The sequence below is a fragment of the Mya arenaria genome, chromosome 3 (assembly GCF_026914265.1).
Source record: "Mya arenaria isolate MELC-2E11 chromosome 3, ASM2691426v1".
NCBI classification, from domain to species: domain Eukaryota; kingdom Metazoa; phylum Mollusca; class Bivalvia; order Myida; family Myidae; genus Mya; species Mya arenaria.
This window is the reverse complement of record NC_069124.1, coordinates 57,390,202-57,417,122: the sequence shown is the minus strand read 5'-3', so window position 1 is coordinate 57,417,122 and position 26,921 is coordinate 57,390,202. Positions and strand designations below refer to the sequence as shown.

Here is a 26,921-nt window from a genome sequence, read left to right as displayed (position 1 = left end):
CCTTCATATATGGACTCAATAAGAGAAACACTGGCTGAAATATATTACAGTTATGCCCTTTGTCTTTTGAGAATATAGGATAAATTGCATTGTTTTTAACTTGACTATTTGAAGTATAAGGAGGGGTAAACTACTCACCCTTCAGCGTTGATGTCACTGGTTAAGGTTTGAGCACTATTAAGTCATTATCTCTGCAAAGACTTTACATATTGCATTGAGAGGTTTGACAAGTGTTCCAAACCATCAAGCTATTAACCATCAAGTAATATAGCTTTATCTTGCATAGAATGCCAACTATAGCCCTTTATTATTCGACCTTAGAAATTCAGGTTTCGTGTTTTGCATGTAAGCACACATAAGTTAATATCTCAGTAACTTCTTGATGTATTGCATTGAAACGTTATTCAAAAGTTCCAAACCATTCATCCTTCTTCATTAAAGTTAGATAACTCTATTTTGCATATTCATGTAATGCAAACAATGGCCAATTATTATTTTACTTAGAAATTATGGAAAACAATTTGCTCAGAGATTCATTCATGTTTTACCAACACTTTCGATTCTTAATCTCAACAGTGGGGTGTAATAGCTTTTAATTTGTTGCAACAATTTTGTGGTGAAACTTTTATATGCCAGGAGGTAGCACTGAAATAGATGAGACAAGGCAGATGTCACCTCACATGTCAGTTAGGTGATGGTGAAATCAGAGAATCTAGCTGTAAACTGCACATAAAACCTAATAACTATCCTGGTGTTGTGCTCTTACATTGGGTAAAGTTTATGAGGGGCTTCCTGTTGAGATAATTAGGGGCTTTAAGCTGTCACCGATCCTGACATGGGAAACATGTTCACTGCTCCTCTATGGAGAACTTCACCATGTGCAAGAGATAGTATCTCTCCATGCATGTGCTGACAGAGTTTATAATGAGCTTTTACAGGATTAGACTAATTTATTGCATGCATAAAATGTACAAGAGAGTCTATGGCATAGGTGTAAAAACCTTTTACAAGAATACTTTAAACTGCCTCAGTCAGGTGTTTCCAATGGAGCAAACTTCTTTAATTGTAAAATTACTCCCAACTCTGTAAAAGCTCCTGTTATTGCTACCATGAAAACAGCACTGCCTTTTAATTAGGGTTTATGCATATTTAAGTACATTGCTTGGTTTAATTTAGCCTTGGGAGTTTTTTTGCTCCGGAAAGCATGTCATGCTAAGTAATGGAAAACACTGACTCATGGTAATTCGACCAGGAGTTTTACATGTCGGTGAATTGAATAGTATGACTCCACTTTTTCTCACGAAATTACTTACAGCAATATGCCTGAAAGATAAAAAATACTTTGTCAATGATTCTAGATTTATATTTCCTATGTTAATATATCACCCAGGAGCAGGTCCAGGTTTTGATGTTAGATGGGGCGCATTCAGACATGTGCCTTTTCCCCTTTGAGCGCCAAAAAAAAACTGGCTGCATACATGAAAAAAGAGGATTCCAGGGGTCAATCTAAAAGAAAAGTTAATAATTTAAGTCTGAAATGGTCCATTCTGGTGTATTCTATGCATTTTTCTACCAAACTGACATATTATTTCATTTTCTGAAGGGGGGGATTCCTTAATGTCTCGCATCAATGATCAATGAGACATGATAATGTTCTGTATGTCTATCTTAATATTTTCTTGGGAAAAAATATCAGGTCATATCTCATTCTAAATTGCTGTTAGAAACCCACTCATATGTCTCGGTAGAACAATCTTTTGTTTGAGTTTATTGCCAATAGTTTCGGGAGTAAAATCTCAAGATTGTTTATATCTTTCTTTGTCAGTAGTTCTGTAATGAGGGAAGGTTTCTGAACTGTTTATCTAAATGTACTTGACACACTTGATTTTCTAAGAATTCTGTGATTTCTGTCATGTCTGTTGGCTGGTGTAAACAATGAGTACATTGGACATTGTTTACATTTAAATTATGCTATATCTGCTTAGCCAAGATTAAAAGGTTATGCACCAGTCAATTGTAACCATGGCCCCCCCAGGTCCAGGGAATAGCGGGGACTTTGACTTTGCCAACCCCGGGTAAAATCCCCGCCCTGCCGGGACGAACAGATGGTAAAATCCCCGCCAAATGCCCCCGCACCCAGGGACCCCAGGCCCCTTTCCCGCTATATTTTGCGTGAAGACAAAACCACCACATTCACCTGGCACTGCGGGGCCACATGAAAGGTAAAAACACGGCCCATTTCCCTGGCTATCCCCGGTATACCCCCAGACCTGGGGGGGCCGTGGTTACAATTGACTGGTGCATTAGGTATTGTAATATCATTGGTCTCATGATAAGTAAGCAAAAACATCTAAATGTAAATAAACGTATATTTATGGTACCGGAATATGTTGGCCATGACTTGAAATCCATCAGTCGTCACTTCAATATAAATACAATATTTCAATAACTGCTCCTACTTGTATATTCATCTATTGATCTTGGATGATGTGTGAAAGATATTTGCTTGGTACACACATCCTGATTCACTAGTTCCATAAATCTGACCTAAATGAATGATATACGCCCTTTAGCCAAGCCAAACACAGACAAGCATTTCCTCCCCCTTGTGTTAAAGATAAGATAAGATAAGATTTTATTCCAATTATGGGTCATGATATATGACATATTAATCACAGATTACATAAATGTAGAAAATAAATTGAAACAGTAAGGCAACATATTTAGTAAATGCAAATAAGGCTTCATTTTGATTTTTTTTCAACACAAATGACATAAGCTTATTTGGAAAATTAATAAGCATGTTTCCTTAAAAGACCAGAGTCAGTAAGCACTTATACCGCGTGTTAAGCCATTCTCTTTTTTGAAGTTTTTCTATGATTCCTTCGCCATTTTAACTCATATAATGCATGATTTTCTTCAGGTTCGATAGAGCTTCGTGAGGACAGTGTGGAGAACCTGTTAGCGACGGCGTGTATGCTGCAGCTGTCAGAGGTGGTCGAAGCATGCTGTAACTTCCTCATGAAACAGCTACACCCATCAAACTGTATCGGCATACGACAGTTCGCTGATGCTCAGGGATGTTCCGACTTGTACAAGGTTGCAAACAACTATGTCATGGTGAGTATAATGTAATCTATCTGATTCATTGAACTGTATTGGATTAGGACAGTTCCCTTGGGGACCTCTGACCTGTACATGGTCCCAAGCAGCTATGTCATGTTGAATAGAATGTAACTTATTTTTTCTTCTCAACCGTATTGGCAAACAACACGGATATTGCGACCTGTACAAGGTCAAAAACAACTATCTCGTGGTGAGTGGAATGTAATCTCTTTTGTGTCTTCATTTCTTGAAAATTAATCAAGAACATATTTTATTGCATGACCATTTGAGAGAAGTCTAAAATAGGGCAGCTTGATGAGTGGCTTGCCAGAAGGCGGCAACTCTAATTGTATTTATTTTTCACTTTGCTCATGATTACAATGAACTTATCTTGCCTCAAAAATATAAATGGTTGTATAAATTTGTTTCACAATATATATTTTTGCTACATATTGTAATGCTATGTATAAGATAATGCTTTGGTGTCTGTTAATTTTGATATTTTAATAAAATTTAATAAATTGACCCTTGGTTTGAAATGCTGAAGACCTATACAATCAAACTCTGTTGTCTGGAACTCCCAATGACAAGCGGAAATACCTCGAGCCTCGGGAAATTTGAGCCAAGCAGGAATGCTTACCTTTAATGGAAAGAAATCATTCCTTAACATCCTGTTTGAGCCAACAATGACATTGAGCCAAGTGAGTTCCAGCCAACTGGGTTCGACTGTAGATGTTATGGTGCAAATTAGATTGATGAAGAAGGGCGTTAGGAAATAAAAAAAGTTAAGCTTTAGCATATACTGTGTATTGGTCCCAAGTCTGTACTTTATAAATGTAACTTTAATATTAACTAAACACCTTAACATTGATACACATGCACAGCTTTTGCAGCTACATTTCATGCCAATGCATCAACTTTCTCTCATATTAATTATTACATTACACACTCTGGTGAGAGAAAAGCCAGCAGCAAGCCTGGTAATCCAGTTATGATTGATCAGTGGTGATTGCCCATTGAACAGCTTGTCAGCCCCGGACTTGCTGGCAGAATGAATGAAAAGGGATGAATAGAACACAAACAACCCATCAGTCTTAGCCCGGAATGGACAATGGCTTTTAGATATTTTCAGAAGAAGCGTGACAAGAATATCCCTGAATTGGCACTATATATGGACTGACTGTTTTCTACTTGTTTTATATTCTTGTATAGAAATTAATTCATTACAATTTTGTTGTTTTTAAGTCCATGAAAAGAGATAAGTTAATTATTCATCCATAATTAAAGCTGCACCCTTAAATGATTGAACGTTTTGACAACTTCCATGAATTTTTTTTGTCTTGGAACAAGCCATGTTTTGCAAAAATGCATGGAAACCAGAAAGACAAAAAATAGATCAAAGATTAATATATTTAAGTTAAAAAATTGATGTCTTATGCATTTTTCTGAAGCCGATATAAACGGTTGAAGCCATAAAACATTAATTTTCGAACAGAAGTAAGAAAATCTGCTATCAGTTCTGATCTTTTGTCAGCAATCTTTTATCATTGGTTGGCAGATATTTATGCCAAAATTGCTCTTTTCAAGATAAAAAATAAAAAAGTTGTGTGAGTGCAGCTTTAAGGCATATTGGCTGCTCCCACTTCTTGTGTATTTCATTATTTGCAATGGCATTGGGGTTGCTGGATGATAGAGTGGTTTCAGGGCCTGAACAGTGGGAAAGATCAATCAAAATATTAATAGATGTCAGGAATGGTTTGACAGTTGGAGTGTCTTTAGAATAGATATGGAGAAACATGGTATTGACAAAATAATAATGCTTGTATCAAAGATTAAAAAATCATATTACTCATTGACAGAGACATTGATTCATTGACAGAGATATTGCATGATTATAAGTGCATCTCTTAGAGGAAGAAAGTAAAGATTTCAGAAAAGCAGCCAGCATTCAACACAAACAGTGTTCTGGGATCAGGAGGACACCAAATTCATGGATGGAGTCCAGAACCTCCATGTCAGTTGTCCTGATGTGAAACTATAATTCTTTGGCAGAATGTTAGTTAGAAACCCAAAATACATTTCTAAGTAGAAATTAATAAACAGACATAACTTTAATAGACGCAATAGATCGTCATTCTATTTATTTGTTGTATTCTTTATATTTTGGATGAAAACAGACTAGCATACTTTAGATTTTAACCTCATGATAAAATTGCCAAACAACAATGAAACTGTTGCTTACTGAATGTGTTTCATACACATGATTCGCACTCATAGCAATTCATCCATATAGTTGGGATTCTTAGGATTTTGTTAACGTTTTAATGCTTAAAGCAGCTTAATGTATATATATTTTAAAATACTTAAATAAATAATTGAAGAGCCCTTCTAAGCCATAGTTTTAAAACAGAAAAGCCTTTACTAACACATGTATAGAACAAAGACAAATTATGAAGAGACTCCTTACTTCAGGATTGGAGACTTGATTTCAACTGGTGGTATCCCTTCCGTATCCCTGGGAAACATCTTTAGTTTTGACAGCCTTCAAGTTTTCAATAATGATTTAATGATTTGATGAATTCGACAAATCTCATGTAAGATTTTGGTATTCAAAGCACGTGCATTGTCATAAAATGCCTGACTTTAGCACACAAAGGACTTAAAAAGGTTTGGTTGTTTCTATTGACTTTCTAAGCCTTGTTTTTTTGGAAATTCTTGCTTAATAATTTAAAAAAAATAAAAAACTCAATACCATACTATGACAATGCTCTATCACATGACCTTTTTTTCACCAATCAGTGAGTTCCGTAAGATTTTTAACTGTATCCCTGCTTTTCCAGGAGCGGTTTGGCGAGGTGATGAACACTCAGGAGTTCCTCATTCTACCCCCCGAGGAGGTCGCAAAACTTCTAGCCAGTGATGACCTCAATATCGCAACAGAGGAGGTGATCTACTCGGCCCTTGTCATGTGGGTGAACCACGACCTCGCAGCCCGCAAGAAATACCTGTCCAAACTCATGTCTCACATTCGACTTCCCCTCATGTCACCTCAAGTAAGTAGATGCGATGTAATCATGTTACTGTCTCACATTCGACTTCCCCTCATGTCACCTCAAGTGAGTAGATTCGATGTAATCATGTTACTGTCTCACATTCGACTTCCCCTCAAGGGAGTTGGTTTCAGGGTAATTGTGTTACTGTCTCACATTCGACTTCCCCTCATGTCACCTCAAGTGAGTAGATTCAATGTAATTGTGTTCCTGTCTCACATTCGACTTCCCCTCAAGTAAGTTGGTTTCAGGGAAATTGTGTTACTGTCTCACATTCAACTTCCCCTCATGTCACCTCAAGTGCATTGATTTGGGGTAATCATGTTACTGTTGCATATTCAACTTCCCCATATATTACCTCAAGTGAGTTGATTCGGGGTAATGGTGTTTATGTTTCTCATTTGACTTCCCCTCATGTCACCTCAAGGGAATAGATTTAGGGTAATCGTGTTACTGTTGTGCAAAATATATGTTGCAGAGACATAATCATCTTGTTTACCATATATCGCCAATCCATGAATAATTTAGTCATATAATTTAGTTCACTCACACTATGTCTGCGAATTTTAAGGAGTTTGACTAACTAGGAGTCTTAAGCTTACATTTACTTTATGCAACATTACTACAAACCCCAAAACAGTAATATGCCAAAATCAATAGGAAATAAAGTGTTATGATTTTACTCATAAGATTTGTCATGCTTTAAATTGGAATAATAATATCTGTCTGGCATTTTTGTATGTTTCACAAAAAAGTGCGTGGGATGAATCATGATGTTTACTGAAGTGATGACATGCCGTAATTTTTACTCACTGCATACATCAAGAAGTTCCTTCAGTGTAACGTCTTTTAAGGGTTATTTTGTTTTGTGTTTGAGCTATATTTTTTGTAAGGTTAATGTTTATGGAAATCATCTCTTAAAATATAATAATTATGCTTACATAAAGTGTATTATAAAAGAAATAAAAAGTATTTTGTCACAGCTTGTGACTCATCTAACATTGAGGGTGCCAGATAGAGTTGCTAGCATGGCTTAAAATTCTCAGGAAATGCCTATCTGGTGTGCTAGAAACAGTTATCTGTCTGGGAGTGTATCATCTTTTATATATGGGTAAAATGTGCCACATAACTAATAGAAAACAATACCCAATTTTATTAAAGCATCTAACAGTGACAGTCATATGTGATGTATGTTTCAAGATCATTCCCCCCATTACAGTGAATCAAATCACATAAACCATGAGCTCTTTAATACTGCATGAAGAAGGCGGCTATTTCCAGGAGGAAAATTGCATTTGTTGTCAGCTGCTAATTGCAAATCATCATTATCATGTGATATACTGCTAGTTGTTATGCAATTTCCATACAATAATTGTCAGACATGTGAGGTATATTGCATCTCAAGCTGCATGACATGCTTGTATACATGTACAAATGTCGGTCTGATTCTAAAATGCTTTTATATTCACATGTCAGTCTGGATCTGGCATGCTTTTATATACACATGTACAAATGTCAGTCTGATTCTAAAATGCTTTTATATTCACATGTCAGTCTGGATCTCACAGGCTTTTATATACACATGTACAAATGTCAGTCTGATTCTAAAATGCTTTTATATTCACATGTCAGTCTGGATCTGGCATGCTTTTATATACACATGTACAAATGTCAGTCTGATTCTAAAATGCTTTTATATTCACTTGTCAGTCTGGATCTCACAGGCTTTTATATACACATGTACAAATGTCAGTCTGTATCTCACAGGCTTTTATATACACATGTACAAATGTCAGTCTGGATCTCACAGGCTTTTATATACACATGTACAAATGTCAGTCTGGATCTCACAGGCTCGTATATACACATGTACAAATGTCAGTCTGGATCTCACAGGCTCATATATACACATGGACAAATGTCAGTCTGGATCTCACAGGCTCGTATATACACATGGACAAATGTCAGTCTGGATCTCACAGGCTTGTATATACACATGTACAAATGTCAGTCTGGATCTCACAGGCTTGTATATACACATGTACAAATGTCAGTCTGGATCTCACAGGCTTGTATATACACATGTACAAATGTCAGTCTGGATCTCACAGGCTTGTATATACACATGGACAAATGTCAGTCTGGATCTCACAGGCTTGTATATACACATGGACAAATGTCGGTCTGGATCTCACAGGCTTTTATATACACATGTACAAATGTCAGTCTGGATCTCACAGGCTTGTATATACACATGTACAAATGTCAGTCTGGATCTCACAGGCTCGTATATACACATGGACAAATGTCGGTCTGGATCTCACAGGCTCGTATATACACATGGACAAATGTCAGTCTGGATCTCACAGGCTCGTATATACACATGTACAAATGTCAGTCTGGATCTCACAGGCTTATATATACACATGTACAAATGTCAGTCTGGATCTCACAGGCTTGTATATACACATGTACAAATGTCGGTCTGGATCTCACAGGCTTGTATATACACATGTACAAATGTTGGTCTGGATCTCACAGGCTTGTATATACACATGTACAAATGTCGGTCTGGATCTCACAGGCTTGTATATACACATGTACAAATGTCGGTCTGGATCTCACAGGCTCGTATATACACATGGACAAATGTCGGTCTGGATCTCACAGGCTCGTATATACACATGGACAAATGTCGGTCTGGATCTCACAGGCTCGTATATACACATGGACAAATGTCGGTCTGGATCTCACAGGCTCGTATATACACATGGACAAATGTCAGTCTGGATCTCACAGGCTCGTATATACACATGGACAAATGTCAGTCTGGATCTCACAGGCTCGTATATACACATGTACAAATGTCGGTCTGGATCTCACAGGCTTGTATATACACATGTACAAATGTCAGTCTGGATCTCACAGGCTTGTATATACACATGTACAAATGTCAGTCTGGATCTCACAGGCTTGTATATACACATGTACAAATGTCAGTCTGGATCTCACAGGCTTGTATATACACATGGACAAATGTCGGTCTGGATCTCACAGGCTTGTATATACACATGTACAAATGTCGGTCTGGATCTCACAGGCTTGTATAAACACATGTACAAATGTCAGTCTGGATCTCACAGGCTTGTATATACACATGTACAAATGTCAGTCTGGATCTCACAGGCTTGTATATACACATGTACAAATGTCAGTCTGGATCTCACAGGCTTGTATATACACATGGACAAATGTCGGTCTGGATCTGGCATGCTTGTATATACACAGTCATGTTCAAAAGTTGGTCTGGATCTGGCATACTTTTATATAAACATGTACAAATATGTGTCTGGATTTGACAGGCTTGTATATACATATGTTCAAATGTTGGTCTGGATCTGGCATACTTTTATATACACATGTACAAATGTCAGTCTGGATCTGGCATGCTTTTATATAAACATGTACAAATGTTGGTCTGGATCTGACATGCTTTTATATAAACAGTTATGTTCAAAAGCTGGTCTGAATCTGACACACATGTATAAATGTCACTCCAGATCTGAGCAAACATCATTGATGAAACTCATGTTTGGAAACAAGGTTTGTCATATTACTTGTGCCATTATTGTAACTGCGAAAGAAAAGATCTTCTTAATGCGAAAAAGTAGTCAGTATGTACTACATGTACCATCAATATTAAATTCTCCCATTGGCATGATTGCAAAACCTCTGCATTTCCCCAGAAAAAACAGAGTGGCAAACATTTACTAAGGACTTCATTAAGATTGTAAGATTGTTGCACAGTAGAGTAAATTTCTTGATAACACAAGGGCTGACAGATTGGTTGGACCACAAGAACACCACATCTCTTATCTTTTCTGTGAAAATAATTGCACTTTCTGCTATGGAAACACACACATATATATCATATAAGCTCTTCTGACATGATACTTAAACCATCATTGTTCATTAAACAGAAAGGCATGTAAGCAGGATATGTGATTTTCTTTCCTACAGTGATAATTTTCAATGAGTGCTCTTTCGATTACAAGGACGATCAGTTTGCTGTTGTTTCAACTTCAATTATTAAAATACCTCATTTAATATCATTGCTTTTTTTAAGGCGATTTTTTTTGTTTGTTTCTGTTTTCCCGACTGAACCCTATTTTTTGCCCCAGCCCTTAACCTTTTTAATGCCATGAGAAATATTTTTTATCATTTGTTTTTCTTATAAGAATGATGTGTTTTTGGATTTATACAATACCAGTAATGCTAATACTGATTGTTTAGATGTTCTTAAGCATATAATTTATAGTTTTCGGTTACGGAAAAATCTCAAGAAACAATTTGCCTAGTAACAAAATAAAAATATCTTCCGACCTTCCTACCCTATTTTTGGGGGCATAAAACCAGAAACGAACGGTTTTTTTCGCCTTTTAAAAAAGCACTAGTAAGGTCCATCTCAAAACTGGCACACTATTACAATAGTTTTACAGGGAGAAATAACTTTGTTTGTCAGGAAAATGAAGGTTTTTAAGGTAAATTGACATGTAACTTTGTTCTAATTCAAAGTTAAAGGGATAAGAGAGTGAATGAGGGAGATGGAAGGGATGATACTTATGGGCAGATTTTTTCTTTACAGAGAATTGGTCAGGTTCTACTGCTCAGAGGCTTTGGGGTGTCCAGTTTAGGATCTGAGGAGAATCACTGTTGCTCATCTTGCCTTTTATTAAATGAGAGTATTCCAATTTGGCAAGCAACAGCAGCAAATGTTTCACAGAGTTTGCAGTTTGTCATGATGCTCTTGATAGATTTATACAAATCGGGTGATGATGACTGCAACGGTTCAGTTCTACAAATGTTTTAATAACTGAAGTTGATCGATTTGACTTTGTACATGGTCTGAGCTAAGTCTGAACAATACATTCAACAAGATGCCAGGCCGTGTCATAAACAATGCTTGCATGTTAAATACAAAGAGACCTTCACGTTTTTTTGTCATTGTTAGAATATGTCCTCTGACGATAAAAAAGTGTTAAGAGGATTCTTCCGTTTCATATCTTGGGACACTTGAAAAAGTGTTCCATAATTGTCCTTTTTCATTGGCCGAAAGTGCAGTGTTCATCTTGTGTGCAAGTTGATGATACTTGAGACATTTTTAATAGGCACTTCACTTTATATTGTTATATTGTTTCAGTTCATGGCATGTACTCTCTATTGTAAATTAAAGAGATCACTATATAACCATTATATAAGATTTTAGAGCATGATTGTATTAACTATGATGATACACACACATAAACTCAAGTAAGAAGTTAAGAGTAACATTGTTAATAACACTCTGCACCTGATGGTTTATCATTTGTTCTTTAATTAATGTCTTGTAAAAAAACAACTTACAAACTAGGTTACTAAAAGTATTTTCTCTTGAACTTAATTATTAATACATGAATCACGAGCTATTTTCTAACCGGGTACCAATATATTTATTTCAATATTATCTATTGTCAAAACAAGAGAAAACACCAAAATCAACCTTTAGTTAACAATTTTTTTTTGGTAATAGTAGGATTTAAGGTAAAGAACATGGAAGCGTGGTGTAATACCAGTCCTTTGGTAGCAGTCCCTTCTGCCCTCATGGAGACCAACACATGCACCCTTCTGTTTTCAAAGAATTTAATGCTTTAGACTTTCTTTTCTTTTGATAATGACTAATAATGCTATTATGTATACATACAAACTTAACATGCATAGCACTTAAAACATAATATTACTTCAATTTTACACAATTCCTAACATTTTTTGTGAAATTCATAATGTTCAAATTCTTCACAGTGCTATAGAATGAATAAATATTGATATTTGTTGGCTCACTGTGGCATCGTTATTGTATGTGCAAAAACTGTTCACATCTTACAAACTGGTATCTGAGTTACGCCCTTATTATACGATTATACAATTAATGCCCTTTGTTAAACGAGTTACCCCCCTTGTTTGACTGAGGGAAAAATAGACAATCATTGGCATCCTCCTGCAGTGATGCTCTTGTTATGCAATACATTCCCAATGAGGAATAATCATATAATCATATTGGTAAACAATCATAACTGACACTTCTTCAAGCTTACATTAAACCCTACCCCTACCTCATTTCAGTTTATAGCGGACCACGTTGAGACCAACCCTCTGTTTAAGGACAGCAAAGAGTGTCAGGGTCTCATTATGGAGGCCCTCAAATACCATCTACTGCCCGAACGGCGATCCTCCTTTCAAAGCCCACGTACAAAACCTCGCAAGTCCACCGTCGGCATGATGTTCGCTGTTGGCGGCATGGACAGCAACAAAGGTAAGTCATTCTCTCGACCGTTTGACACAGTCCTCCTTCCACATCCCATGTATCAAACCTCAGCAGCTGTTGGCAGCATGGACAGCAACAAAGGTAAGTCATTGTCTTACCTTATGTAGACACAGTCCTCCTTTCATAACCCTTGTATCATACCTCAGCAGCTGTTGGCAGCATGGACAGCAACAAAGGTAAGTCATTATCTTCACTTTATGTAGACACAGTCCTCCTTCCACATCCCATATATCAAACCTCAGCAGCTGTTGGCAGCATGGACAGAAACAAAGGTAAGTCTTCAACTTCTGTTGACAAAGTCCTCCTTCCATATCCCATGTATCAAACCTCAGCAGTCCAAGGTCGACATAATGGTTGCTGTTGGCGGCATTGACAGCAACAAAATTAATCAATGTTATTGTCTAAGGTACCTCTTGCTTCTCTACCTTGGTCCTCCTTCCATACTGCGCATACCAAACCTTTCAAGTACACGGTCAGCATGATGTTTGCCATCCTTTACACGGATAGTGTAATACATAGTATTAAAGCTAGAGGGAATTTTAAGAGAGCCATCAGCTGAGCCAAGCAATACCCGTCATATTATTTTCAAAAAAAAATGTGGTGTTTAACCTGAAATAGAAGTTTAGTGATAAGGTATACATGTGTTTACTTGCTTCGAAATTGGCAGCTTATACATTTTTTCTTAGAATTATTTTGAAGGCATTGCAAATGTTTTTATTTTCCCTTGATTTAATCCACAGGACCATCAACCATTGAGAAATATGACCTAAGGACCAACACATGGACTCAGGTGGCGAACATGAACGGCCGGAGACTACAGTTTGGTGTAGCAGTGCTTGATAACAAGCTTTACATCGTAGGGGGCCGGGAGGGGCTGAAGACCCTCAATACTGTGGAGTGTTATGACCTTCGCAAGAAGACATGGACCCTCATGCCTCCCATGTCCACACACAGGCATGGTCTAGGTGAGGATGGTGTTTGTTCTAGTTTTAAAATTAATGATTTAAAAAAAGATAAAAAATATACATCTTTTTTCGCATGTTGGAACTTCAGGAGTATTACAGTGCTATCTAAGGAGCAAACAATGTGTGGCTAAAATGTGCACTCCATTTTTTTTCACAAACTGAACATAGCGTTTGTTTCACAACCTAATAATGTTTTCACAAAATGCACATGTATTGTGTATGTTTTTGCTTGTGCACAGTGTATGTTTTCACAGTTTGTACACAGCATATATTTTCACAAACTGTGCATAACATAAGATATTTCAAACTGTATATAATATATGGTATAGCACACTGTTTATAACATATTTTAGCACAAATTGTACATAACATATGTTATCACATACTGTACAGTGTACATAGCTTATGTTATCACAAACATTATGTATGTTGTCACAAACTGTATATAGCGTATGAGATCACAAACCATACATATTTTATCCCATAATGTACATTGCGTTTATTGTCACGAACTGTACAAAACATATGTAAATTATTACAAACTGTATATAAGGTATGTAATACAGGGATGATAAAATTCCGGATTAATCCGGAATTCCGGATTTAAGGCCTCACGGATCGATTTTGAGATTAATGTAAATCAAAGGTCTCTTCAAAGCATAAATGTTTGTATCTTGAATGTACACCATCTAGTCTCTCTTGAAATTTGTGACAGGCTAAAAATCTTTTTAAGGTTTCTTTTTAAATGGTAGCAAAGAAACATTTAAAAAGAAAACATTTTACCTGAAGATATTAGCAGTAATTGTAGATACAAACCAAATAATGGTGTTAAAATGATGGTATCCATTGCTTTTATTCTGACGTTATGTCCTTACTTACTCTTCAAACAAGGAAGTGACAGACGTCAAATAAAGGGCAAACGTCTTGAAAATGTCTTGATAAAATACTTTAAAAGAGATATCATATGCACTCACAGCATATTTACAAGCTGGATACTTTATTCAAGTGGATGTCATATTTATTAAAGCAAGGCAAATCATGTTTTACTTCGTTTTTACGAAAATGTTGTCTGACCTTTTCAATCATATTTGCACAGTTAATACATGTATGTATCTTCAATATTGGGAAAGGAATATAGAGAATACCTTGATGACTTGTGACTTTCCAACTGTAATTACGATGATGTCTTGTAACCTTATATGATATTGATATTATTTTAACATTAAATGCAAAATACATGACCAAAATAATAATTATGAGCTAGTCTGCGATTGATTGAATTTCTGAATAAAATTTGAGAATGAACTTCCACTGATCTTTTCCAAATCCCATATGGTCATCAAACACCCGATTTATTTGTAAATGATTTTATTTCTAAAAGATTTTGTCCTTACTTCCAGGTGTCGGTGTGTTAGAGGGTCCTATGTACGCTGTTGGAGGCCATGATGGTTGGTCGTACCTTAACACAGTTGAGCGTTGGGACCCGCAGGCCAAGCAGTGGAGCTATGTAGCCCCCATGTCTACACCACGGAGCACTGTTGGTGTCGCTGTACTCTTTGGAAAGTAGGTTTAGATGATGGTTTTATTTTTAAGTTATCTGTTTTTGAAAGAAAAATGGTAGAGATTTTGTGAATGCCTTTGTGTTATTTTCGGCATCCTTGTCGTCATTGTCATGTATTAACTTGACCATAACCTTTTAAGATATCCATATCAAACTTGGTACAAATGTTGTCAGACAATTTGCAGAAGCATATAGTTGGCATGAACCAATATTGTGCGCCTTTAAAGGTTAAAACTTTAAATCGATATGGAGGGAAAGTTTAAGAGTGTTGCTATGTCTCGTTTTTAACTTCTGTAAGTAATACTGCGAGACTGTTTTCCCACACGACTGGCAATCCTGTTATATAGATCTCCATTAATTTACAGTCTGGGGCTTACCAGAAATGTCTCCCCCCTTAATTTGATGGCAAGGGTAACTTGATATTTTCATTGGAGGATTCCTGACACAATGCCTATTGTAATGGAAAACAAGACCATCTAATCCTCACTAATTCCTGTATTTTATGTCTGGATAGAAAACAAATATAGTCATTAATTTAGAACGCAAAAAGGCTTCTGTCTTTAAAGTATCACCAATAAAGTACTGGATAATGACGGTTTCTTCATTCTCAGACATAATGAGTGCATTTAATGCACACTAGGCAATAAAGCGTAGAGGATTAAAGGGCAAGTAATTGCTTCATACTGCAAACAATAATGATATGGTATGTAAAAAATAATTAGTTGGCCTTCATTTTCGTTTTTGTGGGAGTTTGTGTAATGTTTATAGCATTGTTTGGAGTGTGGTAATCCTGATAGATAGGTGCAGGGCCATTAATGTATTGTGTCAGTTAGGTTCTGGAGGTCTGCCATGGGAAACCGGCAACCCTGTCGGCAATTTGCACTCACAAATCCTGTCATTGACATTACAAAATAATTATAAGATTACTTATGAGGAAACTTGCATGTTACAGATTGTCTGCTCTTTTCGAAGAGAGAAAGTATGAGAATTGTTATAACAGTTAGGGCTGGGGCTGGTATTGTCAACAGAGTCATTCAACAGAATTAACTGTCAACAACAGTACAAGATATTGCTACACATGTTTTCAATGAGTTTTGCCCCTTCACTAATGGATGTAAACAGATTAGCACTGGCATCTCCTAGTGGTTCTCTTATTTCTTTGTTGGTGATTAAAAAAAAACTTTGAAAAATAGTTGTTGGCAGAAATGTATTCTTTTTTTAACATGGAGTATTTAGATTTGTTTTAAGTACCTTTAAATCACGCATATCTGCAAGTCATGACCACTGCAAAACATCCTAAATTGGGAGTCATCTGTAACTCATGTCACATTGCTTTTTCAAGTGCAGTGGATTTAATAGATCGTTTACATATCTTATATCATGTAACAGATTTAAACTGCAATAGATTTGTTTCAGTGTTGATATATAGGTGCACCTTTTTTTAAGACAAGAAAGTTTTTTGGTGGGAAGACGTCTACGGGCGCAACTGAGTCATTTATATGGATTTAAGAGATATGACAAATGAATGTGCACTGCTGAACTGCCGGCTCAGTGATATCGATTGCACAGTTTCACATGTGCAAGCCATTCTTAAAGTGCACAGTTATCATGTCTGTGTAATAATTAAAGGGTTTCTCATGGCTGGGGATGCTCCTTTATGTAAATCCAAGCTCATCATTATTCTAGAAACCAATTAGTTATTATCATGCATTTTACTACAAAAAGCTGTTTTAATGATGATTTATGTTGAATTGCTCTTTAATGGGATTCTGTCTTAAGGACATTTTTATCATGTTCACTATCTCATGTATAGAAGCACTGGTATTGTTTAACCATTGGGAAACATATACCTTACATATTAACATATAAAGAATTCATTCCTGTTGACATTTACATAATGGAGCTGTAATTAATTTCTTCTTTTAGCTGAAATGATAATTATACTAAGTATGTACTGCTCATTATTTTTTAGCTATGCATTGTTAACCTTCCTCATTAATTTTCAGGTTGTATTCCGTGGGAGGTCGGGATGGATCTTCCTGTCTTAAGTCTGTGGAGTGTTTCGACCCACACACAAACAAATGGATGCCCTGTACGCCTATGTCCAAGCGTCGTGGTGGGGTGGGTGTGGCCACGTGTAACGGCTTCTTGTACGCAGTTGGAGGACATGAGGCTCCAGCAACCAACCCGACCTGTTGTAGATTTGACTGTGCCGAAAGGTATTGTGAATAGTTTTGAATGATTTAAGAAAATTACCAGTTTGTGTCCTTTTCTTGCTAATTTTTTTTTTTGACATTGGAACTATAATGTGAGAAACTAATCTAAGCGTTACCACAAATGACATTTATCCAATTAAATGCAATAGCACATTGGCATATATACTTTATGTTAAATTGAAATAATACAATGTACATGATTGTTGACAACGCAATTAAATATTGTGCCCAAATAAATTCACAAGGTACGACCCAAAGACGGACCAATGGACAATGATCGCTCCGATAGGAAATCCCCGAGATGCGGTTGGAATGTGTCTGCTCGGTGACCGATTGTATGCTGTTGGGGGGTACGATGGACAACATTACTTAAAGGATGTGGAGGCATATGATCCGATAAACAATGAATGGTCCAAGGTATGGGTTGAAATATATGATATTGTTATGAATCAGTGATTTGATGGAAGGAATCAGTGATAAATTTATTAAGGTAATATCATGGTGATCAATTCGACAATATTTTCCTCAGAATTGAAAAAAAATAGAAAGTTAAAATTGCAAAATTTTGTATTTGTGATGCATAATCTGTAAAATATGTCAATATCTTTAGCCAACAGCAGTTTCTTTGTTCCAACACATACAATGGTTACACTGTTATATTTATACTCTTCAGCAATATCATATATCTTATTTCCAGGCTGCACCACTTAGCACAGGTCGCGCAGGTGCATACGTGGTCCATGTGCCGCACAGTTGACAAAAACCGCGCTGGTCTCTTTCCTCCCTGCGAAAGTGGCCATCGGGATTTTTCAACCGGCGAAAATCCAAGCTGAACCCTAGTCACTCGACATCATGTATCTGATCTGTGGAGAATTGAAGGGGACTACTTTTTTTAAGTGCTGCTGGTGTATTAATGTGATTGCACTAGTTTTAGTACTGCTGGTGTACTTCCATAGTTGGATTGCTTCTGTATTAAAGGAGTCTTCATTGCTGTGAAACAATTCAGGTTGCATTCAGGATGGATAAAAAAGATTAGAGATGAGAAGATGGCATTCACTATATATGGATGAAATATGTAAGGTGATTCAAAAACGTGATGGTGTTCAGTTACTGTGTATGTTTTCTCAGAAAGGAGAAAAAGAGTCGTGGAAATGATACTTATATGTTTTGATGGACTGCAGTCACTGCACATAAGTTGTTGTATGCCTGGCTGGAAGAGGAGGGAATAATATGACTTTATTATGAAAGCTAGATGTTGATTAAGATTAATGATAGGCCATGGAATTTATTCTGTGAATAAGCTGATACAAATGAAGGCATGCAATCCCAGGATAATCTTGGATCCTGCATCCTAGGTGCTGACTGTTATATTTATTAGTGTTACATGTATTTGACAAGGGCATTGTGACTACTGATAATACTGTGCATTTGAATGGACCAAGGGAGGTAAATGTGTTATGACATTTCATCAAGCTTAAATGTGTACATTAGCTGTTGACACTCGAGTGTTCTTTTGTCATGATAATGTTGAATTCTTGAAGTTCTAAACTTCATGTGATGTTTTTGTCATGTTTTTTACATGTAATTCAGTGTACAGATTAATGTATTTTTGTCCTTTCATTTGATACAGTGTTTTAAACCCATATGAAAGATGGAAAGATTTACATGGTCACAATTTGTATCCAATCCATGTGTTTGTTACCAGAAATACAATTTGTATGGTTTGTATTTCTGATCCATATTAAAGCTGCACTCTCACAGATTGAACGTTTTGACAACTTTTTTATTTTTTGTCTTGGGACGAGCCAATTTTTGCGAGAATCCATGGAAACCAGTTATATAAGACTGCTGACAAAAAATAAGATCGCAGATTTTTATATTTAAGTTCAAAAAATGATGTTTTATGCATTTTTCTTAAACCCTTAGTAAACGGTTTAAGCCATAAAACTTAAATTTTCGAACGGAAATATGAAAATCTATGATCTGATTTTTTGTCAGCAAACTTATATCATTGATTTGCAGATATTTATGCAAACATTTGTTCTTTCCAAGACAAAAAATAAAAAAGGTCAATCTGTGAGAGTGCAGCTTTAAGAACCCTTAATTACTTTGGTGTCTTTCTTAAGAGGAAAAGGCCCATTTAAGGCCCCGTAAATTAAAATAAATAATAAAACTAAACTTTGGTGTTGAAAAAGTCTGCTGAAATAAAATACCGGTATACTCCTTTTAAAATACATACAATGTATGTGAATTAAATTATTGTCTTGTTCATGCAACAATTAATTAATAATTGATGAACATTAGACATGAAAGGTTAAGTTGAATTAGAGAGCTTTTTTCCTTTTTTTCCGGAGTGTTGGCAGCATCAATATTTTCATATGTGTAGTATTTAACATTCAAAAGAATGTGGTTTAAATAATTGGTAATGTATGAAGCCACATTTATTTTTTGCCACAAAATTTATTAAGAAAATGCTACTTGAACATTCTATACCTAATTTTTATCAAGAATTTTCTTAATACAGTTGCATTTTATAAAGCCTATATTTTATTTTTGCATAAAATTCAAACACCAAAATTGAGTTTTTATATTTTGATCATTTGAAAATGTGAATCTGCCCCATTGTAATGAATAAGGGGCCAAAGTACCAAACAGACCTGATCATGTACAATATTACTACTTCTTCAATAATTATATTACTGACAAATCTCAGATTTTGAGTGTAATAATTACTTGTGTGTGCACATAAAGGGCTATGGGTTTGGTGCTAAGGGCTAATTGTTATTCTTTTTGTATGTTTTAATCCAAAATGTATAAGGGCAAGTTTTAGAAATACAAATACATGTGTTTTTGCTATAGAAACAAATACAGTATAGAATATGACTAGAAGGGCATTGACGGGTACACGCTGGCTGACCAATATAGCAATACCATCCAATGTTTGGTGTTTGTTAGTTATTTTTACATCATCATTATCATCTGCTGCCTGTTGAAGTGAATGCAATGTTGTTTTGCATAGAAGACATTCCCCCACCTGGAGAGTGAGCTCACACGAACACAGAAGGCATTTTCTATTTTCATTTGACAAATGATTAAAAGTAGCCTCGTTTATACTAAAATTACTTTTTAATGTCCTATTAATTCTGAGGCGTGAAATTTATATACGGGTACCCATGTGTATTTGATGATTGGGAACCGGGGTCCAAAATGTCAACCTGTCCATGCCCAAGTTACCCCCTATATCTCTCTCTATATATAAATCTTTGCATTAAAGGCTGGCAGTCAACCTCATTTAACAGAATATCAATGAATATACCTATGGGATGGAAAGTGTATGATGTATCACAAAAGCAATCAAAGACAAGATTGGTCAAATTCTTCCAACACAACAATAAAATATTTGGGGTTTCAATTTCAGGCTAAGATGGAAATTATCTATTTTTAGATAATAATATTTGGTAAATAAAGTTTATGTAGCCTTTCTATTGTCATATTTTTATATATTTTTTCATTTTTATTGAGTTACTTTGCACATTTCTTTCAACTTTAGCACTGATTTTGTTACAAATCTTAAAGTACAAATCACTTGTTAAATAAATGAATACTTCAATGTGTACTTTGATTCTCCAAAAAATGATTGATTTTATGATTTATAAAACTTTCAAAACTTCACGTGAAACTTTGAATAATCCAATGGCAATTCAGTCTTCCAAAATTTCACAGAATTTATTTGGATTTCATTGTTACAATTTCTACACTGTATATCATAAAGGTTACCAAATTAGAAAAGATTAGATTTGTAACATAAAGAATGGAAACTAGATTTAGGCGACTATGAATTAATAGATTTTCATCCCAATCCATCCCCTCTTTTTTGATAAATATTGAACAGGGCTATTTGTGTATCAGTCCAGTACCATCCGGGAACGGCACTTATTCAAACCAGCAAGTGTCGATGTAAACATTCATCAGACTCTATCCAGTAAATAAGGCGAATTATTACGATGGTGTTTGTGGCTCAACTGGAAACACATGTTTATGATCCCTTATGCAATAAGAAAGAGCATGATCACATATTCAACGGTGATCCAGTTATTTAAGAAAAATTAAAAAATGAAATGTCACCCCCACACCTATTTAAAAATAAATTTGGATGAAAGTCTGGCAATTAATTTATATTGGCCTGAAATATGTACGTGTGTACATGTATGTAACCAGCATATTGAGCACAAAGCAGAGGTAATCATTCTTATTTCCATTCTTACGTCTACTATATGCTGGTCATTTCTTTTGTACTACTAATTATTATATAGATAAAAATAGTCATAGGTATTGGCCTGCACTCTAATAACATAAGCATATATGTTAGTGAAAGTTGAGAAAAGCTATACCAGTATAACATTGGTATTTGAAGAAAAAAGTGTAAAAATACCAGTAAAAACAATTTGTACCAATAATTTAGAGAAATTCTGTTTATTAGCATTTTTGCAGTGATAGAATACTTATATTATACAACTTCTGTATATTTTGCATTTTGTCATTAAACTTGTTTTAAAGTTTGAACACTCCAAAGTATACAGAAATACTTTAGTTGATACAATTAGAGCATCACTGTACATGTATATTTGCGACTGACTTTATTAGTGTAATATGTTTAGATGTTTAATGTGCATGTTTCATATCTTTCACCCCCATGCTACTTCAGTCAATTCTTTACATGTAAATACTATTTTCCAGTCCCATTATTTTTCTGTGTTCTCTCTTTTTGACTTTTTCCTTTATTTTGAATTATATATAAATATATTTTTTAAATGTCATTGTGATACAAAAATAATAAAATGTACATATAAATAGTCTTTGTGTGTTTTGTTTTCCTGGACCGTTTATTTTAGATATAATAACAGGGTACATGCCTAGATAGTCTAAAATGTTTCAAAGAAAATATGGAGGTATTGTCGAAGCTTGTCATCATCAGTGGCGTCGGCTGCATCCTTGTGAAAAAAAAACCGTTAGCCTGTGGACGCAACTCAACAAATGGTTACATTCAACTCACGCTCATATGTTACCAGTGACCATAAGTATGTATGTGTGATTATGACCCACTTCAAAGAAGAAGGGGTATATTGCTTTGCATATGTCTGTCGGTCCATCCGTCCGTCTATTGGTTGACCAAAGCTTGTGCGAGTGATAACTCTACAATTCCTTGACCTATTGTCATCAAACTTAACATGAAGGCTGGGTCTGACCAATATGACCCCTTTAAATTTAAGGGGTCAAAGGTCAAGGTCACCGTGACCTTAAACAGGAAAAGGTTGTCAAAGATTGCCAGAGTGATAACTCAACACTGCCTGGACCTTTAGTCTTCAAACTTGATATTGAGGCTGGGCCTGTCCAGTAGATGGCCCCTATCGATTAATAGGGTCATCGGGTCAAGTTCAAGGTCACAGTGACCTTGAATGATGAAAAGGTTGTCCAAGTGATTACTCGGCAATTCCTGCACACATGGCCCTCAAACTTGACTTGGAGGTTGGGCCTGACCAGTAGATGACCCCTATTGACTTAAGGGGTCATTTGGCCAAAGGGCAAGGTCACAGTAACCTTGAACGCAACCTCGACAGTTCCTGGACCTACATGTATGGTCATCAAACTTGCCATGAAGGTTGGTTCTGACCAGCAGATCATCCCTATTGATTAAAGGGTTCATCGGGTCAAAGGTCAAGGTCACAGTGACCTTTAACGCGAAAAGGTTGACAAAGCTTCTCCGAGTGATAACACAACAATGCCTTGACCTATAATCATCAAACATGACATAGAGACTGGGTCTGACCAGTAGATCACCCCTTTTGATTTTAGGTTATATTAGTATAATAAAATATTATACTTTATAATGTAATATACTTTATAATTATGTTATTTGAAATTATGAATATTTGTAATTGAAAACAATAATTAAAAAATATACAATTGGTTGCCGTGGCAAACAAAATATTTATTTTTTAAAGGGGTGTTTTGTGCATAACTACGGAATGCCGTTAGGGCCATCGCCTATGCATGTGTTGATCTGAAACGCGATACTCGATAGTACGACGATGAAAACGCGAAATCAAGAAAATACGATGGTGAAAACGCGACAGTACGATTATGAAAACGCGGCAGTACGATAACAAAAACGCGATAATACGACAGTACGATGATGATAATGCGATAAACTATCGTGTTTTCACCATAGTACTGTCACGTTTTCACCATCGTAGTTTCGTGATTTCGTGTTTTCGACATCGTAGTATCGTACTGTCGTGTTTTCATCATCGTACTGTCGCGTTTTCGTCATCGTGCTGTCGTGTTTTCATCATCGTACTATCGCGTTTTCATCATCGTGCTATCGCGTTTTCATCATCGTACTGTCGCGTTTTCATCATCGTACTGTCGCGTTTTCATCATCGTACTGTCTTGTTTTCACCATCGTGCTTCCGCGTTTTCATCATCGTACTGTCGTGTTTTCATCATCGTACTATCGCCTTCCGGCGCGCATGCCCAGAGAAGAATTTGCCCTCCGTGTGCCATAATGTCGAATGCAGGGGTGTGTATCATAGCATTTTTACGATCTGCCATTATCGTAAATGTACGATGTTAATAACGACCAACTTAATGACAATTACATCAGTCGTATACGTTGTATTCTTAAAAAAGCGTCTAAAATAATCCACATGCACTTGTGGATTATTGTAGACGTTTTGTTCAAAGAACACGGCTTGATAATGAGTGCTTGCTAGTGACTAATTTAACACAAATTGAATGATGAAGGGGAAGCTTTCATGGTGGTGGTGGTGGTGGTGGTGCTGCTGCATATGCTGCTGCCTGCCTGCTGCTGCTGCTGCTGCTGCTGCTGCTGCTGCTGCTGCTGCTGCTGCTGATGATGATGATGATGATGATGATGGTGTTACCTTAGATGTATTGCATTTGGAAAACTGATCGAAGTGACGTTTTGACTGGTTGGTTTTATTGTATAAAGACAATTCATGTTTTGTTTTTTGTATAATGACAATTCATAATTTAATCTTTATTATGTCAATCGTTGTTTAAACTTTTATTGAACAGCATTTCAGTTCAATTCAAAATGCGTGATAAAAGCTTCAGTTGAAGACATGATTCAATGACTTAATACAAGCACTCCTGAAACCGACATTTTGTCACATGGAGGGCCAATTCTTCCATGCGCATGCGCACCGGAAGGCGATAGTACAATGATAAAAACACGACAGTACGATGATGAAAACGCGAAATCACGATATTACGATGGTGAAAACGCGAAAGTATGATGGTGAAAACACGATAGTTTATCACATTATTTTCATCGTACTGTCGCGATTTCACCATCGTACTTTCGTGATTTCGCGTTTCATCATCGTACTATCGAGTATCGCGTTTCAGATCAACACATGCATAGGCGATGGCCCTAACGGCATTCCGTACACAACTATACATTTGTCGCGACATCAATAATAACAAAATTGTAATTACAGGTCTCATCGGAGCCAGTTTCAACTTGAAAACAATGAGAAATTAAGTAAAACAAACATATAAACTAATAACGTATTTTCACACACTTAACTATACCTGATACAGACATCGTCTGCAAACGAAACCGGATCAACAGTATCAGTGCTTAAAAGGTATTTTACATATTATTAACATGTTTTTGCTTGACTAATGAACTTTTGATCAAACCTTTTCCAAACGGATCCAGCTGTATTGAAGGCGTCTGTTTTAAATTGGGATTATTTATGATTAAGTATATTATGTAATTTGAAATTATGACTATTTGTAATTGGAAACAATTAAATAAATATGCAATCGGTTGCGAGGGAAACCAAAACAATATTTTAACGGGTAGTCCTCATTTACTGTTCTGTTGTGTTGCTTTTAGGGTTAATATGTCCAAATGGGAGAATAAATCATTACAGGCAATCATTAATATGCTTTCCGTAAGAATTCTGCCTTCAGATGGTACATCGTAAATAAAGCTGTTATATGAAAGAAAACGTCAACAATATCATTAGCACATAAACCAAATGGTTTCAGAAAATATCTTTTAATTATTTCAAAAGGTATACATCAAAACAATGTTCATCCAATTTATGGGCATTTTTCATGGACTTTTGGTTGATTTTCATCTATTGACTCCTAGCTTTTCTCTTCATATATCTATTAATATTCTTTTTTTCACCGGTCGCATAAAGTTTATACATCTAACTTCCCGGTGAAGTTTCAAGATACTTCAACAATAAAAATGATATAACAGTTCACTTACTGTTTTAGTTCAAACTGTGAAATCATATATCAAAATGGTACTCCTTAATTACATTGACCCAATTAGGGCCTCAGTTTCATGGGATGAGCTTCCTGCTAATTACTGTTAATGACAATAACGACTAGTATTACTAGTATCATGAGAAGCGAGTATAAAGAAATATTATAATTAATTCATATAAAAGTCTACCCTTAACATATATTGTCATCAAACATCAAACCAAACATGGAGGTAAGTGAAGAATTAGATGTAACTAATCAAAAGTAATATGTATGGTAAAGTGAGATTTCACAAAAAAATAATTAATAAATAAAAATGATACTTGTGTGATCTGATTTACTTTGACACATTTTCACATGCGTGCGCTAAGAAATAAGGTCATTAAACAATAATCAGAGTCTACATAACAAAATTATTATAGTAAAATACAGTGGTTTATGCTATCTGGTACTTGTGTGTGCTGAATCATTCTGCAACATTAGCATATTAGCATATACCTTTGCTGGAAAATATGGCCTTCAAACAAATATCCAAAATGAAAAATAGTAACAGCTAGATGAAATTGTTCATGTTATTTGATACTGGAGTGTGCTGATTTCCTCTGCAACATTAGCACATGCTTTTGCTTGATTATGGCCATCAATCAACAACATAAGAAGACAAAGTATAATTGTAACAGATAGATGCAATGGTTCATGTTACCTGGTACTTGTGTGTGCTGATTTATTCTGCAAAATAAGCACATGCCTGTGCTGGGAAATATGGCCATCAAACAACACTCTAAGAAGAAATGATTGTAACAGCTAGATTCAGTTGTTCATGTCACCTGGTACTGGTGTGTGCTGATTTGTTCTGCAACATTAGCACATGCAAGTGCTGGGAAATATGGCCATCAAACAACACTCCAAGAAGACAAAGTATAATTGTAACAGCTAGATGCAATGGTTTATGTTACCTGGTACTTGTGTGTGCTGATTTATTAAGCAACATTAGCACATGCCTGTGCTGGGAAATATGGACATCAAACAAAATTTCAAGAAGACATGATTGTAACAGCTAGATGCAGTGGTTCATGTTAACTGGTACTTGTGTGTGCTGATTTATTCTGCAACATTAGCACATGCCTGTGCTGGGAAATATGGTCATCAATAACATTTCAAGAAGACATGATTGTAACACCGAGATGCAGTGGTTCATGTTACCTGGTACTTTTGTGTGCTGATTTATTCTGCAACATTAGCACATGCTTGTGCTGGGAAATATGGACATCAAACAACATTTCAAGAAGGCATGATTGTAACAGCTAGATACAGTGGTTCATGTTACCTGGTACTTGTGTGTGCTGATTTATT

The 26,921-nt window shown here is 35.9% G+C and overlaps 1 protein-coding gene across 8 annotated transcripts in view; it reads left to right on the top strand.

The window, feature by feature from the left end:
* LOC128229202 (kelch-like protein 5) overlaps positions 1 to 22,109 on the top strand; it is a 59,549-nt gene extending 37,440 nt beyond the window's left edge. For all 8 annotated transcript variants that reach the window (XM_052940945.1, XM_052940944.1, XM_052940943.1 and 5 more), the window contains 8 exons: positions 2,924 to 3,120; positions 5,946 to 6,158; positions 12,315 to 12,504; positions 13,257 to 13,481; positions 14,882 to 15,044; positions 17,049 to 17,261; positions 17,504 to 17,675; positions 17,956 to 22,109. In XM_052940945.1, coding sequence (XP_052796905.1) covers positions 2,924 to 3,120; positions 5,946 to 6,158; positions 12,315 to 12,504; positions 13,257 to 13,481; positions 14,882 to 15,044; positions 17,049 to 17,261; positions 17,504 to 17,675; positions 17,956 to 18,015 — 1,433 coding nt within the window. In that variant the 3' untranslated portion in view covers positions 18,016 to 22,109. The remainder of the gene's footprint in view (positions 1 to 2,923; positions 3,121 to 5,945; positions 6,159 to 12,314; positions 12,505 to 13,256; positions 13,482 to 14,881; positions 15,045 to 17,048; positions 17,262 to 17,503; positions 17,676 to 17,955) is intronic.
* Positions 22,110 to 26,921: the final 4,812 nt, after the last annotated feature.